The 17,301-nt window shown below is 37.0% G+C and overlaps 1 protein-coding gene across 2 annotated transcripts in view; it reads left to right on the top strand.

Moving 5' to 3' along the window:
* The window catches only part of PREX2 (phosphatidylinositol-3,4,5-trisphosphate dependent Rac exchange factor 2), a 237,988-nt gene that overhangs the window by 88,200 nt on the left and 132,487 nt on the right, over positions 1-17,301 (top strand). For both annotated transcript variants that reach the window (XM_033126386.1, XM_033126387.1), the window contains exons 8-13: positions 1,068-1,171; positions 3,757-3,906; positions 6,453-6,597; positions 10,820-10,920; positions 15,527-15,630; positions 16,338-16,387. In XM_033126386.1, coding sequence (XP_032982277.1) covers positions 1,068-1,171; positions 3,757-3,906; positions 6,453-6,597; positions 10,820-10,920; positions 15,527-15,630; positions 16,338-16,387 — 654 coding nt within the window. The remainder of the gene's footprint in view (positions 1-1,067; positions 1,172-3,756; positions 3,907-6,452; positions 6,598-10,819; positions 10,921-15,526; positions 15,631-16,337; positions 16,388-17,301) is intronic.

The raw sequence follows: 17,301 nt of genomic DNA, 5'->3' as shown, positions 1-17,301 counted from the left end.
AATATGCACTATTTTCCAAAGAAGGAACTCAGGGAGTGTGAAGGCACCTGTAACACCTCCCTGCACCCACCCCTTCCGGTTCAGGGCAAGTATCTAACCGCGAAGGAAAGGAGGAGAGGGAGCACTGAAGTTGGTGTACATTTACATCTTACCTTTAGCTAGGTGTCCTTGTATTACACAATGAATTAATCATTAGTTCTGCATATTAAATTATTAGCCAGATTTTTGTCAATGAGATAGTTCAGGACAATGGAAATCTCTTGAGTGACTAGCTATTCTTTAATCACCCTGAATCACTCCTTGGAATTTTTCCTCTTTAATTTGAAAGACCCAGTTTTTAAAACGATCTTTCCTGAATGTTCAGTGTTTCCACTACAAACATATGTAAGTACTTAACTCATTATTCCAAGTGGTCTTCTGTAGATCTGGATGTTTTTACTTGGTGTTACATACTTTTAAAGATTAAAGGTCAGTATTGGATATGCTGTACACAGTTTTGGAATGTTTTGGACTATTAAATAAAAGACCTTTAATGATCATAAATGTATTAAGATACGTACTCAACAAGTATATAGTTATAATATCATAAAAAGTGGAGGAAAAATAGTTTCACTCCAGCTGACACTCAAGACAGTCAACTTACTTGTAGAAGGATCATGAGTACTAAGTGAATTTTACCAGGGCTTGAAAAAAATGGGAATTACCAGCTAGTTACTGAAAATTGAGAAATGAAGGTGAAAGAAATCAAATGAAATTTTAACCAGCGATTAGTGTCTGTCAGAGTTTCATTGGGCACCTTTGATGTCCTATATTTACCCTTTCACCTACGTATTGTCCTGAGCTCAGAGCTTCAGTTCATTTAAAAGACTAGCATATAAATCACCTGTTATAGAGCAATTAGTGCTGTAATGAATGGGAGGACACAAATGAAAAACATCGAGAGCCTAACATTTGATAACATGATTGAATTGCGATCGCTTTGAAAGATTTGCTTAACTTATGGTGCTTCAACATTGTTTTGCATTAAGTAGAGTAATAATGTTTTTGTGATGTCATTCCATTATAAGACGGTTGAAGAATAGCAAGGCATCTACAGATGGACATCGGTACCTTTTTCGTGGCCGGATCAACACAGAAGTGATGGAAGTGGAGAATGTGGATGATGGCACAGGTAAGTGATCAGTAGATTTAAAATGAAATGCCATTGGTAAACTTCCTCGTAAGACAGGTGTCTCACTTGAGTAATTTACATGCAGTGCATTAGAGCTTAAGAGATACTTTGTTAGGTAGAGCAGTCATAGGAAAAAGACAAAGTAACAGAGAGGAGGACTATTTGACTATATTGTAGAAATACTGAATATTTTTGTATACTGTAGTATAAGTAAAATGCTTTTTTAAATAGAGGACTCCATTAGACCATTAATTGCATTGATGCAGCTCAAAACTTGCAGAAGAAATAATTGCATTTGAAATGAGACTAATATTCTAGTCAATACCATAACCATCTCAAATCTTTTGAAAAATAAATATGATTATACTTTTATTTATAGTGTTAATAACTTGGATTGTATCATAGTCATACCTCAGACTGGAAAGAAAATTATTTCAATGATAATATGACATTCAGAAATGTAAACAGTTGTATATTTATTTTAATATATTTATGTTATTCATTACTTCCCATGTTTAATAAAGATGGCAGCCATTGAGTTTGTGGCCAAATTTCCATACTACCATTCTCTAGCTCTAACTCTCATTTCGGTGAATTCTAACTTAATTTTTTTTTTTGAGATTCTTTCTGAGGATAGTACTTTGATCATGATGCTTAAAAGAAATCCAGCTTAAGGGCTAAGTAGGAAAGCTATTGAATTTCCTAGAATTAATTTTCATGGAAATTTTCACAGTACAGGCTTGGAAATCCATTTAAAAAATAGCACCTGGTCATTTGTGTTCTTTCTTAAGAATTGGTTTATTTGTGATAGTGGCCTTGTAACATGACAACATGTAGAAGGACGGTGTGAACGCATACAGTCTGATTTTCTCCCCCACCAATTTATCATAGTTTCTCAGTTGGTTATTTTTTTATGGTATTAAGGAGGGACTGTGGTGTAATAATGAATTAATAATTTTTACTTCCTTAATAATTCCATTGACACTCATCTGACATGTATTATGAGGTTCTGCTACTTTGTATAGGATATAAACAGGAATTAAATATGTAAAGGTAAGAAGAAAAGTACAAAAATTCCTTTTAAAAATAAAGTGTAATTTCCTTTTGTGGGACAAAATCCTCTGCCAGTTTGAATCTCTGTATTATCAGAAATTATTATTGAGTATTAATGGGATTATGGCATATACATATAAAATACAGATTCATATACTGGCGGTACCAAAAAAATTGTATACACATGACTTGTATTCGTCTTTTGTTATCAGTATATATTGAATATTACAATTGTAATAGTTTGTTCCTTTCTTAAAGCGTGTATGCATTTTTTTGGCACCCTCTGTATAATTCTATCCCGGTTCAAATGTAACCTAGAATTTTTAAATACCCTACAGGTCAACAGCATTGTTTGGTACTGCATTTTTAGAATAGTTAAGTCTGACCACAGATAACGTATGATGTATGATGATGTATGTTGAACTAAAAAGTCTGTGGGAATCAGATTACGGGAGAATGAGTGGCAACCACGTCCGCCTCTACTCAGAACTTAATAAAATAGATCATTTGAGGAAAAAAACAAACAAACAAGCAATAAACAGGCACAGTACCATGAAGTCATTTCTCTAAACCACTATTAACGCTTTGTGGCTCACCTCCTCTCTACCCATCATTAGTGTGTAGTGACTCTTAGGGGAGACAAATAAAGTGTTAGTTTAATTGGTGCAGGTGCAGATTCAGGCCTGTGTTGTATGTTTTTCCATCTTGGAATCTTTGCTTTGCAGACTGCCATGCCAGTGAAGGCTGGTTACAAGTAACATCACCGTTCTCTACCTGCTGTTAGGCAGAAAGCTGACATAGAGGGTTTGCTGTTGACATTTTCAAACCCAGCATGACAGTTTAGGCAAAATTATAGTGAGACCTAGAAAAAGACAATAAATGTAAATTCACACTCAAAGAATTTTTCTTTTGGTAAGTTTCTATTCTTGCCAATTAGATGTAATGATGTGGTTTTAAAGCGTGTGTGCACTTTTCATCTATGTGCAGTGATGATGGATGTTTGTATATTTCCATTTGTTGCAGATTAGGTAAACGCCCTCTTACTGTGTTCTGTTCATTTGGTCCGATTCTTATTATGTGGTTCATTCAGTAATTGAAAATTTTTCCGTGGGGGTATAGTCTTTGTCTCTGAAACCTAGAATAATATTTCAAAGGAATATTAGGAAGGCAAAATGAATCTGACACTCTGAATACTTGATTATTGAGATGAAGATTATTTAAAAGTTCTTTTATTGCTATAGGAACGTTAACAATATTTTTGGACATAGAGGAACGGAATGTTAATTAATTTGGTTGTTTAATTTCCCATTAATGTTATGACTTAGAAATGTTGCATTATTTAGCACTGACTGCTTTCAAAATATAAACATTTCATTAATTTTTTAAAATTTTTATGTTCTTCAATACACATATGTAAGGCAAAGATATTTTGAAGAGTTCATTGGTTTTGGAACTTTTATAAATGGAATGATTGCATTGCTATGATATTATAGGTAACGTTTGTTCGTTCACGTTTGCCCATTAATTTGCAGCTGACTTCCATAGCAGTGGACACATTGTTGTGAATGGATGGAAGATACATAACACAGCCAAAAATAAATGGTTTGTGTGTATGGCAAAAACACCAGAAGAGAAACATGAATGGTTTGAAGCTATTTTGAAAGAAAGAGAACGGCGAAAAGGTGGGTGTATGGATGCATTGGGCACGATTATACTTTGTGAAGATTCTAACTTAGCGGGAAAGCAGATAATGGGCAAAAGTTATGAGAGAGTGAAAAGGTACATGATGTTCAGTTCGACTTTCTATGTGATGTCAGCCCCATGCTAAAATGCTTTTTGAAGGCTTCCAATATTGTTACTTACAAAAATAAAAGAATAACCTCACGTAGTTAGCAAAACAAATATATATTGTGACTGGCAGTATCTTTTAAATAGTGTCTTAGTCTGCTCAGGCTGCTGTAACCACCATAGACTCGTGGCTTATAAACAACAGACACTTATTTCTCACAGTTCTGGAGGCTGGGAAGCCTGATTCTATATCTGGTGAAGGCTGTTTCCTGGTTCATAGATGGCCATCTTCCCACTGTGTCCTCCCATAACAGAAGGGGCAAGAGAGTGCTCGAGGATCTATTTTATTATAAGGGCTCTAATCCCATTCACGAGGGCTCCACTCTCATGACCTAATTATTTCCCAAAGGCCCCCTATCCTAAAACCTTCACCTTGGGTGTTAGGATTCAGCATATGAATTTTGAGGGCACACAAACGTTCAGTCTACAGCAAATAGTTTCACTTGCTTTAAAATTTATTCAATTTTCTTTGCATGTTATTCTTGCCATTTGTAAAGCATCATTGCAGAATTTTCCTGTAAGAGACAAGCTTCAACACTGTGCGGTGTTGTAAGGCCTCCAGCACTTGTTCTCTCTATATTTAATAGTACAGTGAAAATTCCTAGACCAAATATGTTAGCGTCCTAATGGCAGAATAAGGCACTTTGGATATATATGAACTTTTAAGAATTGGTACAATCCCACTGAACATAATGTAATATAACCTAATAAAGAGTTTGTTCACAGGAAGTGGCCTAGCTCAAGTTTGCTTCATGATTTTAGCAAAGTTTGTGGGAGGTATTTGGTGTGGCAGTATTCAGATGTGTGAAGTTTCTGTGCAAGTAAGTGTATTTCTGTAATTCAGCTAGGAAATAGAAATACTTGTATAACTAGTAGTTTCTTTACCAAATAATTGATAAGAGACACAACAGTGTTTATTTCCCCAGAGATCTAGGAATAAAACATCTCATTGGTGATGATATTTTGCAACACACAGAGCCCTTTCTTCCATCTTCAGATATTGTCCCTTGATGAATGCACAAATTTTCTACTTTGACTAAAATATCCATAGTACACATTTGTGTTAGAGTTTCCAAAGCATTTTCCAATGATTGCTTCTTTGATTGATGTTGGATGAAGAACCAGATAGGCATTTTTAGGACAAAGATTATGAATGCATAGCTGACGCTTATGTTTTGTTGAATTTAGCAGTAAATTCAAATATAACAAATTATTTAGAAGGTAAATTGAATTTTTCATCAAACTGAACTTTATTTTTAAAGAATGGCTGTACATAGTAAAATAAAACCGGGTCTTATATTATAGTAAAATAAGACTGGGTCTTATATTAATTTTTGCTCCAAAAGGCACAGTAGAGAGATAAATAAATGAAAGAAAGAAAGAAAGAAAGAAAGAAAGAAAGAAAGAAAGAAAGAAGAAAGAAAGAGAAAGAAAGAAAGAAAGAAAGAAAGAAAGAAAGAAAGAAAGAAAGAAAGAAAGAAAGAAAGAAAGAAAGAAAGAAAGAAAGAAAGAAAGAAAGAAAGAAAGAAAGAAAGAAAAAGAAAAAAAAAGGTGCAATAGAGCTGATGTCCGGCTAGGTCTTATTTTAGGGGAAACATGGTATTATTGTCTGCAAAGGCTTGAACTTGCCTGGACTTTTGCAGTTCCCTCCTAAGGGTCTCCCTCTTTTTAAACCCTCCCCCTTACAGTTTGTCCTCTAAGCTTAGCTTCCAAAGCAACAAAACTTTCTTTCCTGTACTAGGCTGCGTTCCCCTCCCTCTGGTTAAAACACGTAGACATTTTTTCAGGACTTAAGGACTGAAGTCCATTAAAACTGCAGTTGGGCAAGAACCCTACCTAACCCACCATCGTGTCTCCTGTCCTCCCACCTAAAACCCAGGGCCCCATGTTTCTGTGGGGCTTCACCTCAGTTAGCTCTCGTGAATACTTTCTCTCTCTCTGGATAGCCTGGTCATACCTGTGCATTCAAACAGGGCCCTTCTGTGAAGCTTTTCCAAACATTTCTCAGATGCAATGAATGCGCCTCCACCGTGTCACAGTTTTTCCTCTAAGGCTGTCTCCTCCGGGGCCACCCTGTCCGGTGGTGCTGACTTCGTCCTGCGAAGGGGTCCCTAGGGCCTAGGATACAGCTGTTCTACCTCCAGGGACTAAACCATGCACCTTTGAGACACAGTTTGCACAAAAGTGCCATGTGGCCTTGGACAGCTTGCCTTGACTCTCTCTCCAGTACCCCATGAACTTCTGAAAACCATGGCTCTATTTTCAGAGCTATGTACTTGTAGCCCCCAGCACATGGTAGAAATGCAATAAATGTTTAACGAGGGCGTGAATGAATGAAGAGATGTTTTCAGTGACCTGTCCTTTGTTTCATTTTTGATAGGTTTAAAATTAGGAATGGAGCAAGACACCTGGGTAATGATCTCGGAACAGGGTGAGAAACTTTATAAAATGATGTGCAAACAAGGAAATCTGATCAAAGACCGAAAAAGAAAACTAACTACGTTCCCTAAATGCTTTCTTGGAAGGTAGGGTTGGTAATCTGGGTGCATGTAGTTCTTTCATATTTTCACTGTCTACATGTTAACTCTCCTTTAATTATTTGTTTTTCTTTAAGAAAAATCCTCCTAGCATTTTTTAATATGTATTTACTATCAACATTTCCTGGACCATAGGGGGGTGAGGGAATGGACAGAGAGCCAGGAATCATGAACAAAACCCTCAAGACATTCATCCAGTCATGTATGATTCAGCGATTTCTGATGTACTATGTTCCAAGGGTGAAGCAGAGGCTGGGGTCAGGCAGAGGTTGGCAGGCAGGCAGGTTGGGCGGTAGGGGACAGAGTCTGGCGAGGATGTGACTATACCGCCGGAAAGTCAGAGACTAGAGAACTGAAGACACAGTCTAAGCTACCAGTTAATTGAGGATTTTGATGGCTGGGCTCAGGATGAAGGGCTCGAGATAAACAGTCAGAAATAGTGTGTTGTGTGAGGGGCCCAGAGCAACAGGCAGGGGTGTTGCCTGGGTGGTTAGCATAGAGGGACTGTGTCCTTGGTTTCTGCAGATGGCTGGGTGTAACAGGCCGGGCCAAAGGGAAGGGTGACTGCCTCAGTTATGTTGGTCAGGCTGAGGGCTAGCTTCTCCCTACATATTATTTCTCATCCTCAAATACATTCTTATATTTTTGTAAAGATTCAGAAATGAGGGGTCTAGAGTTTAACATGGTCAAGTTCATACAGCTGGTAAATGCCAGTGCCGACTCCATTATAAAAGTAGCCTGGAGTAGGAGTTCAGAGCCCAGACTTCACAATCACACTATCTCCGTTTAGTTCTGTTCCTGCCACTGGCTCGTTGAGAGATTTCAGAACGTTGAATTCCTCTTTCCTCTCTAAAAATAAAAATAATTGTAGTGCTTACCTGTACTAATGACCGGAATGTCTTCTTAATTAGCTGTGCAGACACAGAAAATCACCATGGGCCACTCCAGCTCCCAGACTCGTAGGAAGAATATAGGCCAGGAAACCCTGTGCCTGCAGGGGCAGCAAGGGGTCTCTTCTTCAGTGGGCGTGGTCCTCACCGCAGGCCAAACAGCAGCTGCCAGGAAGCCAGTGATGCTAGTGTCTAGTCCCCGTGGTGATGTCTCTTTTTGAAAGGTGAAGAGCCGATGTGAGTCCCCATTGACTTAGAAGCCCCACGTTGCAAAGAAGACGCTATATCTTTTTTAAATTTATTTTTTTATTGGGGAATATTGGTGGAACAGTGTTTCTCCAGGGCCCATCAGCTCCAAGACGTTGTCCTTCAATCTAGTTGTGGAGGGTGCAGCTCAGCTCCAAGTCCAGTCTCTGTTTTCAATCTTTGGTTGCAGGGGGCGCAGCCCACCGATTGAACCGGCAACCTTGTGGTTGAGAGCTCGTGCTCTAACCAGCTGAGCCATCTGGCAGCGGCAGCTCATTGTCTTCAATCTAGTTGTGGAGGGTGCAGCTCACTAGTCCATGTGGGAATCGAACGGGCAACCCTATTGTTCAGAGCTCACGCTCTAACCAACTGAGCCATCCGGCCGCCCAGAAGACACTATATCTTGTAACACCCTCATGCATAACTTCCAACGTCCCTACAGGGATATGTCCACTTACAAGAGAGTCGCTTCTAAGTTATGGCTTCTCACCTTGTACTATGAGTATGCAATTTAGCTATCGAGGTCGTTTTTACCATAAGCAATGCTGCCTACTGATACTGCTGACACCCTGCCTTCATCAGGTTTCTAGTGAAACAGAGCCAGAAGGTTAAACCCAGGGTCAAATTTGTCCTTATTGGAGGAGAAGGGGTTTTGTTCACCCTTTGCCCAACCGTCTCGTATGGCTGTAGTGCTAGTTAGTTGCAATATGCAAATTTCCCCAGAGTGCCATGGGAGAGATGCAGTAAATGTCAGCTGTGTGAATTTTGGCTTCTTCCATCCCAGCAGCCTTCCTCTTCCTTACAGCCCACGTTGGACGTGGTTCTGATGGGATCATGGTCCTGGTGCAGTGTTCCTGGGACCTTCTTGTTACTTGAGTCGGTCCCACAATAAAGCCACTCATTAACTTCCTTTCTTACCCCTTCTCCTTTCCTCACTATACTCCTAATTTATAGCAGCACTTAAAAGGTGTTCTTTCCTTCATCTGAATTTGACACATTCAGGAATCTGGTGACTTCAGAACATAGCATTACTCCGCTTTAGCTACATCCCAACCATTTCAACCCGCTGGTCAACCGCTGACATTTAACCGGTATTTGCCATGTGCCAGGCACTGTGCTGGGTTCCTGATATTTATCAGCTCACTTGAGGTTGATATTCTTCTTACCATTTCTATGTTATGGAACATGACAACTGCAGTTTAGAGAGCTGAAGCCACTAACCCAATATCACACAGCTATTAGAAGCTGAAACAGGATTTGAATCCAGATTATCTTATTACAAAGTACTTGGTCTTAACAGCCGTACTGTATTTCACCTTACTTTTTTTTTTCCTCCTGAATGATTCTTATTTCATAGACAAATAAAAAGCACTTGAACGACTTCTGCCTTAAAATAGACCAGACATCCATATTTAGAGTTCTGTGTTCCTTGGCTAGTTGACTTTAGCCGTATGTGTTGCTTTTGGTTTTGAAATAAATGGAAAAGGAGTTTCCTAACACTTTCCCTAGCTTTGCTTTTCTGGCCTTTGTGCAAAAATAAAAAGCATTCTAAAATATATTCATTCGCTTTTGTAATAAGTCAAATGTTAGATTTTTATAACGTATACATGATAACATTTTTATTGTAAAATGTCTCTGTATTTAGTGTTCTCCTAATGCTACCACATGGCCTTAAAAAAAAAAATTTACTGCTGAGCTGAGGCTCTCCTACGTGTTACAAAACATCATCCTTCTTATCTATGATGACTGCAGCTCCTTGCCCCCTCCCGAAATGATGAAAGATGTGAGCTGTAATCCTCGGTTGGCCTTTCACAGCCACACCAGATGTGTGTGGTGGACAGTTCTGATGGATGGTTTTGTGCTGGAGTATTCCTTATGGATGACAGTTTAGCTACAACAGTGAATTTACCAAGTAATTTTAAAATTTGAAAAAGATGTAGTGAAACTTTTCTGTCTCTTGCTGTGTATTCATTTTCTATTGCTGCAAAATGAATTGTCCCTTACCTAGTGGCCTGAAACAACACCCATTTATCAGTTCGCAGTTCTGTAGGTCAGAAGTCCAGGTGAGCAATACTGGGTTCCTGGCTTAGGGTGTCCCAAGGCCAAAATCAAGGTGTGGGCTGGGCTGGACTCTTATCTTGAGCCTCTGAGGAAAAATCCACTTCCAAGCGAATTCAGGTTGTTGGCAGAATTTAGTCTTTTGTGGTTGCGAGAATGTCTTTTTTCCACACTTACTGTTGACCAAAGCCTCTCTCAGCGACAAGAAGCCTGCATTCCTTGCTGCATGGCCCCTCTGTCTTCAAAGTCAGCAGTGGCACACTGACTCTGTCTGATGCTTTTAATTTTTCTCACTTCCTTTTGTGCCACCAGCCTGAAAAAATCTGTGTTTCGAAAGGCTCAACCGATTGGGTCAGGCCAACTGGGATAGGTTCCATATTTTAAGGTCAGCAGAGTTGGGATTTTAATTACATATCCAAGATCCATTCACAGCACTGCCTAGATTAGGATTTGATGGAAAAAACCAAGAGTGCGATTCTTGATAGGGGGTCAGAGGGTATCTTTAGAATTCTGTCTACCCTACCTGGGCATGCAGTTTGTTTTGTTCGTCCTCTGGGAGTTTCAGACCCACTGGTTCTCTGTGCCTGGAAAACTACATTTAAGAGTTTAGCTCTTAAATCAAGTCATTATTATGCTATCTAGTTCTGTCTTTTAGCTATCTTTAGGATCTATTGTATTTTCTTTAGTCCCAAATTTACCTTTATGTGGATAGTAACCTTATAATTAAAGCTACTTTAAAATTTTCCCATTGTGTTTATTAGAGGTCTCAATGAGTTAGGTATTTATTAAGTATAGTTTAGGTAAGTCTGAATGTATGAACCTGGGTTTTCTAGAATAGAGTCCAATTTAAATAACTGGGCTTTACATATGCGAAATAAATATATGCTGAAAGGCATGGCAAATATTCCTTTATAGTTGGGGACTTCTTTCATAGTTCATTGATAAATGCATGGTACAGATAGACTTTCTGGGGAGATAATTAACTATTTAACTTTTTCATTGGATTTCTGTTTCAGTGAATTTGTATCCTGGCTGTTGGAAATTGGAGAGATTCACAGGCCTGAAGAAGGTGTTCATCTGGGACAAGCATTATTAGAAAATGGGATCATCCACCATGGTAATTATTTCATTACTTATTTAATTATCCACAAATCACATGCATTTTAATTACATCGATCAGTTTAGTGTATAATAATTCTTCACATTATAGGATCCTTACGTTTTTTTCACCAACGATTTTGAGTGCCTACAATATGTAAAACTGTGTTTCGGGGAGGGTGGGTTTATGGTGTTATATTTGCTATCTTTAAAGTGAACAACTGCAACACTTAGAGATACAGTAAGTGTTGTGGGAGAGTGGAGAAAGGGGTGGTGAGTTGAAAGTAGAGTATTTGGGAACGTTTCAGGAGGGAAGTGGGATTAATCCTAGGCATTGTAGAATGGCAGGGAGGGGACAAGTTCATGTTGTCCTCTGTAAGAACTAGCATAGGAACCAGCACAGTCTCATATGGCGAGATGATATACTTCATGATGGATATACGGGAAGGGCGGGGTGTGAAAGGTAGGCAAACACCTGATCCTAGAAGATCTGAACTCTCTGGCTCTAGTTTGTGGGCTTATTCTGAAGGAAATGAGGAGCTGCTGATGGACACTTAAGCAGAGGAGTGACCAGAAGTTGGTTTTCCTTTTTTTTCTCCCTCTTTCTTCCACCTGCCCCCCACCACTCTGGTTCAAGCCATTGTTTCTCAGTCTAGTTGCATAGGACACAGCTCCCTGGCCCAGGCTGGTATTATGAGCCTTGGGCTCCCCCAGGCTGAGGCAGTCGGTCACCAGTTGTAGGTTGGCGGCTCACAGGCCCTCCCGGCAGCACATGGTAGCCCACAGCAGCCCAGCTCCAGGGAGAGCTGTTGTTCACAGTCTTCGCTGTAGAGGGCGCAGCTCACTGGCCCATGTGGGAATGGAACCTGCGACTTCGGTGTTAGGAGCCTGGCGCTTCAACCACCTGAACCACGGGGCGGCTCAGAACTTTGTTTTCGAGCTAACAGATGCAGCGATGTAGAGCCTGGCACGAAGAGGTTAGAGAAGGACGAGGACGTCCTCAGGGCTGTGTCCATGGCATGATGAGAGTGGCCCGTTCGAGAGAGTCTGGTGAAGCTGAAACAGCATATTTGAAAACTGAACATGGGTGATGAAGAGTGAAGAGCGAGTTCAGATTATTCTGGGCTTTCTGTTTGGGTGATAGAAAGAGTTAATTCAGAAGGAGCAGGTTGGAGAGAAGATAAAGGATTTGCTGTGGATTGGACATGCGACCTCCTTGGGGAAGTGCCCAGGAAAATGTTGGAAATGTGTGTGTAAAGCTCAGGGTAGAGAGAGTGAAAGACAGATTGGGGAATCATTTCAATCAAGAGAGTTATCAGATTTTTCAGAACAGCAATAAGAAACAATAAAAAAGCAAGAAAGCATTGATAACAAGATTAAGAATAAAAGCTTGAAGAATGCCTCATGCAAAATGTAGGACAGGAGAAAAAGACAGGGAATTATGGATAAATATGGATTTTTGGTTAGGGTATTTTGATGTTCATTTCCTGTCTAAATTAGAGTGGGGTGAAAACAAACTAAAGCCTCCCAGGTTTTCCCCCCAACAGTGGGTGCTGCCAATATAATATACCACCGTCTATCCAGATAGAAATCATCTGCAATTCCTTTCTCTCCCTCTGAAAAAAGAAAAAAAAAAAAAAAAATATATATATATATGTGTGTGTATATATATGTATATATATACATATATATATGTGTGTGTGTGTGTGTATATGTGTGTGTATATATATGTGTGTGTGTGTGTGTGTATATATATATATATATATATATATATATATACACACACATATATATATATGCCAACAATTTTGAAAGGGATATCAGAATGGGAGAATTTCAGTCCTACTCAACTTTTCTCCCCTACCTCAGACACCACTTTTCTCCAACAATACAATTTTGAAAAGGAAGTATTAGATAAATTCTGGATTATAATTTGATTATTTAACTTATGAGAATTTAAATCTTTTTGAACAATGATATTTATAACTCTATTAACTCTTTTTCTGAGAAATAAAGCACTAAGTACTCTCTATTCATATTGTCCCTCACAGTTTGATCTTAGTGGCGTGTGCTATTGCTGTTTTCAGGATTTGGTCAGATTTGCGTAAAGAATTTTTGCATAAAGAAATAATCTTTTTTTAAGTGGCCAAAATTAACATTCCCCCAAACTGAGGGTAAGAGAACTCTTATATAATTGTACATTAATAATTTTATTAGAATGAAGAAATATGAGCCAAACATACTAGTTTCATTAGTATGTGGTTCCAGCTGCATGTTAGTGAAAATAGAATTCCTAAAATAAAGTTGAATGGACCATCTGTTTTAAGGAAAACAAGCCAAAAAATAAATAAAGAAATAAAGATATAAAGTTGTCTGTTGTTGCTATTATTCACATTGTTAATACCGCAGAGAACTTCATGAGAGGCAAAGCCTTGCTATCCCAGGAAATCTTGGGTTGAAGCATCATATGCTTTCTCTGTGATATACTGAAAATATCTTTCTTGTCTGGCACTACCATTTACATTATAAATGCTTATGTGAGAATTCAGAGACCTCATTTGTTATATCCAGTGGTGTGCTGAATTTGCCATCTTATAAGCTCAAGAGAGCTGGTAATTAAATTTTTTAAAAAATTTGCAAGCTAGTTAAGCACAGCTATTATTAAAATTTAAGTTATGTAAATATATAAGTACATAAATTATAAACAAAGGTAGTATACTCTTAAAACTCATCCCTTCCTAATTATTTTACTACATTTTATTGCTAGCTGTGCTCTTGGTGTTATTTATACCTATTATTTCGGTATGATAGAAATACTAAATAACCATGTGTCACCACACATCTGAGTCCGTGTTTGTTGACTTTGTTTCAGTAGCTTGATATTGACCAGTGTGGGAATGTTCACACCACAGAAATTTGGCAAATGCTACAAATCAGAGCTTTTTCTCCCCTACCGCGTACGTAGCCAGCCATTAAATATTCACCAGTACAACCCTGGTAACATCGCAGAGCTGTTTAAAAGATGCCATTAAAGCAACCTTTCTCCCAAGATGAACCGAACTCCCATCAGTTAATAAACCCACTTGCCATGTTCAAGAAGTTGCGGGAGTCGATTTGAATGTCGAACTGTTCACTGTTTTTCCAAGGCAATAGCTGGGAGTTGCAGATTAATCCAAGATTAATTATTGAAGTCCTAGGAGTTTGCCTCTCAGTTAACTATTCCCTTTTGAATTGGTTATACCACCACTTATTTTATTGTGGCAGAGATATTTAGGCCCATCATTTCCTTGAATTTTGAAATATCAAGACGATAATTTATTCCAGTGAATTTTAAGGAGTAAAATTGGAATAGGTAGATTGCATAGGAGAAATGAGTGGTCTTGAAACATGCTGTGGGAATTTCAAAATATTTTTATTTTATTTTATTTTTTTTCCTCATATGCTTTTTTTTTTTTTGCTTTTTGGCTTAATCTGTAAAAAAGGATGCCAAAAGGCTGTGTTGTCTCTCTTTTCTTTTTCTTTCTTTCTTTTTCTTTTCTTTTTTTTTTTTTTGCAACAATCCTGTCTCGATATTATGGCTACAAGCCATGCACATGCACGTGGTTTGGATAGATTGGGGTAAAATAGCTGAAACTTCGTGTGTGTGTTTTATAAGTTTTTTTGGCTTTGTTATGGATTCACCAAATGTAGTCCATGAGATTGTATCCTGACAGCTTTTTCTCTCCCCTTTTTAGCAAAAAATAAAGGTCAAAATCTTCTACCTAATCATGAAAATAGAGCCGATTCCAACAAATTATCTCTTCTGCAAATGTGGCATTCCCTGTAAAGAAAACTTATAGATGTAAACTCTTTGAGCTTTTTTTAAAGACTTTCCCTTTCTAGAACAGTTATTATTATTATTTTTTATTAGACTGTCTATAAAGTGACTTCTGGAAAAAAAGAAAAATTGAGAGGAAGTGGAATAGGAGTCTTTATGGATATGAAAATCTTACCCTAAAGATGCAAGTGAAGGATGACCCTCATTTCAACTGAGAAAAAAATAATTAAGTGACATGCAAGGAAAGCATTTCTCAGTGTAAGAAAACTATTAAATTTTGGAATCAGTTACATATCGAAATTATGTAATCTTCTCCAGAGTTCTAAACACAGGATGAATGGTCAAGATTGGTCTATGTGTGGTCTTGGCCTGACTGCAGTGGGATAAAACAAATAAATGTTAAAATTCACTACTACGGCGGCTGCGACTCAAATCGTAACTCACTAACTGAATATCTGCTCTTTGAAGGGCGCTTTTTGTTTGACTTTCTGTCATTTCAAAGAAATAGAAAACGTAAACTTGTATATTTATATAAATATAAATACACTACACGAACAAATGCATATAATATGCTAGCTAAATGTTGCTAACCTCAATTTAGTGAAGTCTTTATATGGAAATTGTAAGTGCAAAATCTTATTATGAATCTTACTGTCCAAATACTGGATGGATTAGCTTTCCTGCGTTAGGAAAACAAAAGCTTCTGGTAAAACTAAAAGTTTCAGTATTTGGGAACATGCATGTGTTTGTTTTTATCTGCCACCTTTTAGATTCTCAGCATTTTAATATATTGTTCTTATGTTCTTAGTTACTGATAAACATCAATTCAAACCAGAACAGATGTTATATAGATTTCGCTATGATGATGGAACATTTTATCCAAGAAATGAGATGCAGGATGTGATTTCAAAGGTAACAGCTTCTCCTACAACCTTTTATCAGTAGCAGAATTCATGTTGTCATACTTTAGTAAGATAAATGCTGCTGAGAGACTTAAAATAATCTTCTGGTAGGAAGTTCTTAAATGGCATATATAAACAAGCCTCTCAATTTTTTCTTACTAGTCTAAGAATTCTAATGTTAGATCATTTTTTTTTTTCATTCTCTTACCTAATTCTAAATGGAAGTAATGCAATTGTATCACTCAGAAGGTTATATCCTTTGGAAACTATTTCAAACGTAGCAACAAGTGGTCATGACACATGAATAAATTAAAAATTACAAATAAATAAAATTAATGTACTACATTTTTTATTTGTACACTTGACAAAATTTATATTAACATAATGAATCAGTATTATGATGTATCACTGCATAGATTTATTTTCTGTTTACATTATATCTTGATATTTTATATTTTAAGAAAAATAAATTTAAAATCCTTTTTTATATGTATATGTCACATGTTTATAACAAATTTATCGCAGTTTAATCCTGTTTTTCATGATTTAAGTCACATTATTTTTATTTTGTAATGTAATGTTTGAATAACTTTTAAATTGGTTGAGATTGCTTAATTATTCCAGAATGTCGACAGTGAATACATTCATTTGAAAATTTCATTGGTATGTCCTTTGAGTGATCTTATTTGCTTTTGACATATCTTTATTTCACAATAGGGCGTAAGATTATATTGCCGTCTTCATAGTCTATTTACTCCAGTGATAAGGTGAGTCTGGTTTCTAAGTTATGGGCAATTTAAGTGTACTTATGAGAGTATACAATAGAATATTAGACAGCCATAAAAAAGAATGAAATCTTGCCATCTGCAACAACATGGGTGGACCTAGATGGTTTTGTGCTGAGCGGAGTAAGTCAGACAGAGAATAACAAATGCCATATGATTTCACTTATATGTGGAATCTAAAGAACAAAATAAATGAACAAAACAGAAACAAACTTGCAGATACAGAGAACATTTTACTGGTTGCCATATGGGAAGGGAGTTGGGAGGATGGGTGAAAAGGGGGAAGAGATTAAGAAGCACAAATTGGTAGTTACAAAATAGTCTTGGAGATGTAAAATATAGCATAAGGTATAAAGTCAATAATATTGTAATAACTATGTATGGTGTCAGGTGGATACTAGACTTATTGAGGTGATCACTTCATAAGTTATATAAATGTCTAATCACTACGTTGTACACCTGAAACTAATATAATATTGTATGTCAAGTATAATTGAAAAATTTTAAAAATTTAAAAAAAGAAATATTTATGTTAGGTAAATATTATCCAGCTGGAGCTCGTTGGTTTATTTTGCTTTTTGTCCCAAACTGCAAATTTTACTTTTAAAGATTAAGTAATAATTTATCTTAAAATATTCCTAAATTTTCTGATGCTCTAATTATACATTTTCGTACTTTTTTTCTGATTTCTAAAATTATTTACCATTTATTTACAATAAATTATAGATGATAATGAAATGATACACATTTAGTTATATTTAATAACTAATAGTTGACTAGGAGAGGATTTGGAGATATTTTTACAATAAATATTTACTATTATGATTACTCGTATATTAACTTTTAAATTGTGTAATCAAATCTTGAATGTGTATTTTATTTCACAGTATTTCTTT

Source organism: Rhinolophus ferrumequinum, chromosome 14 (assembly GCF_004115265.2).
Source record: "Rhinolophus ferrumequinum isolate MPI-CBG mRhiFer1 chromosome 14, mRhiFer1_v1.p, whole genome shotgun sequence".
NCBI lineage: Eukaryota > Metazoa > Chordata > Mammalia > Chiroptera > Rhinolophidae > Rhinolophus > Rhinolophus ferrumequinum.
The sequence above is the reverse complement of the archived record's forward strand: the minus strand, read 5'-3'. Positions and strand labels throughout refer to the sequence as shown.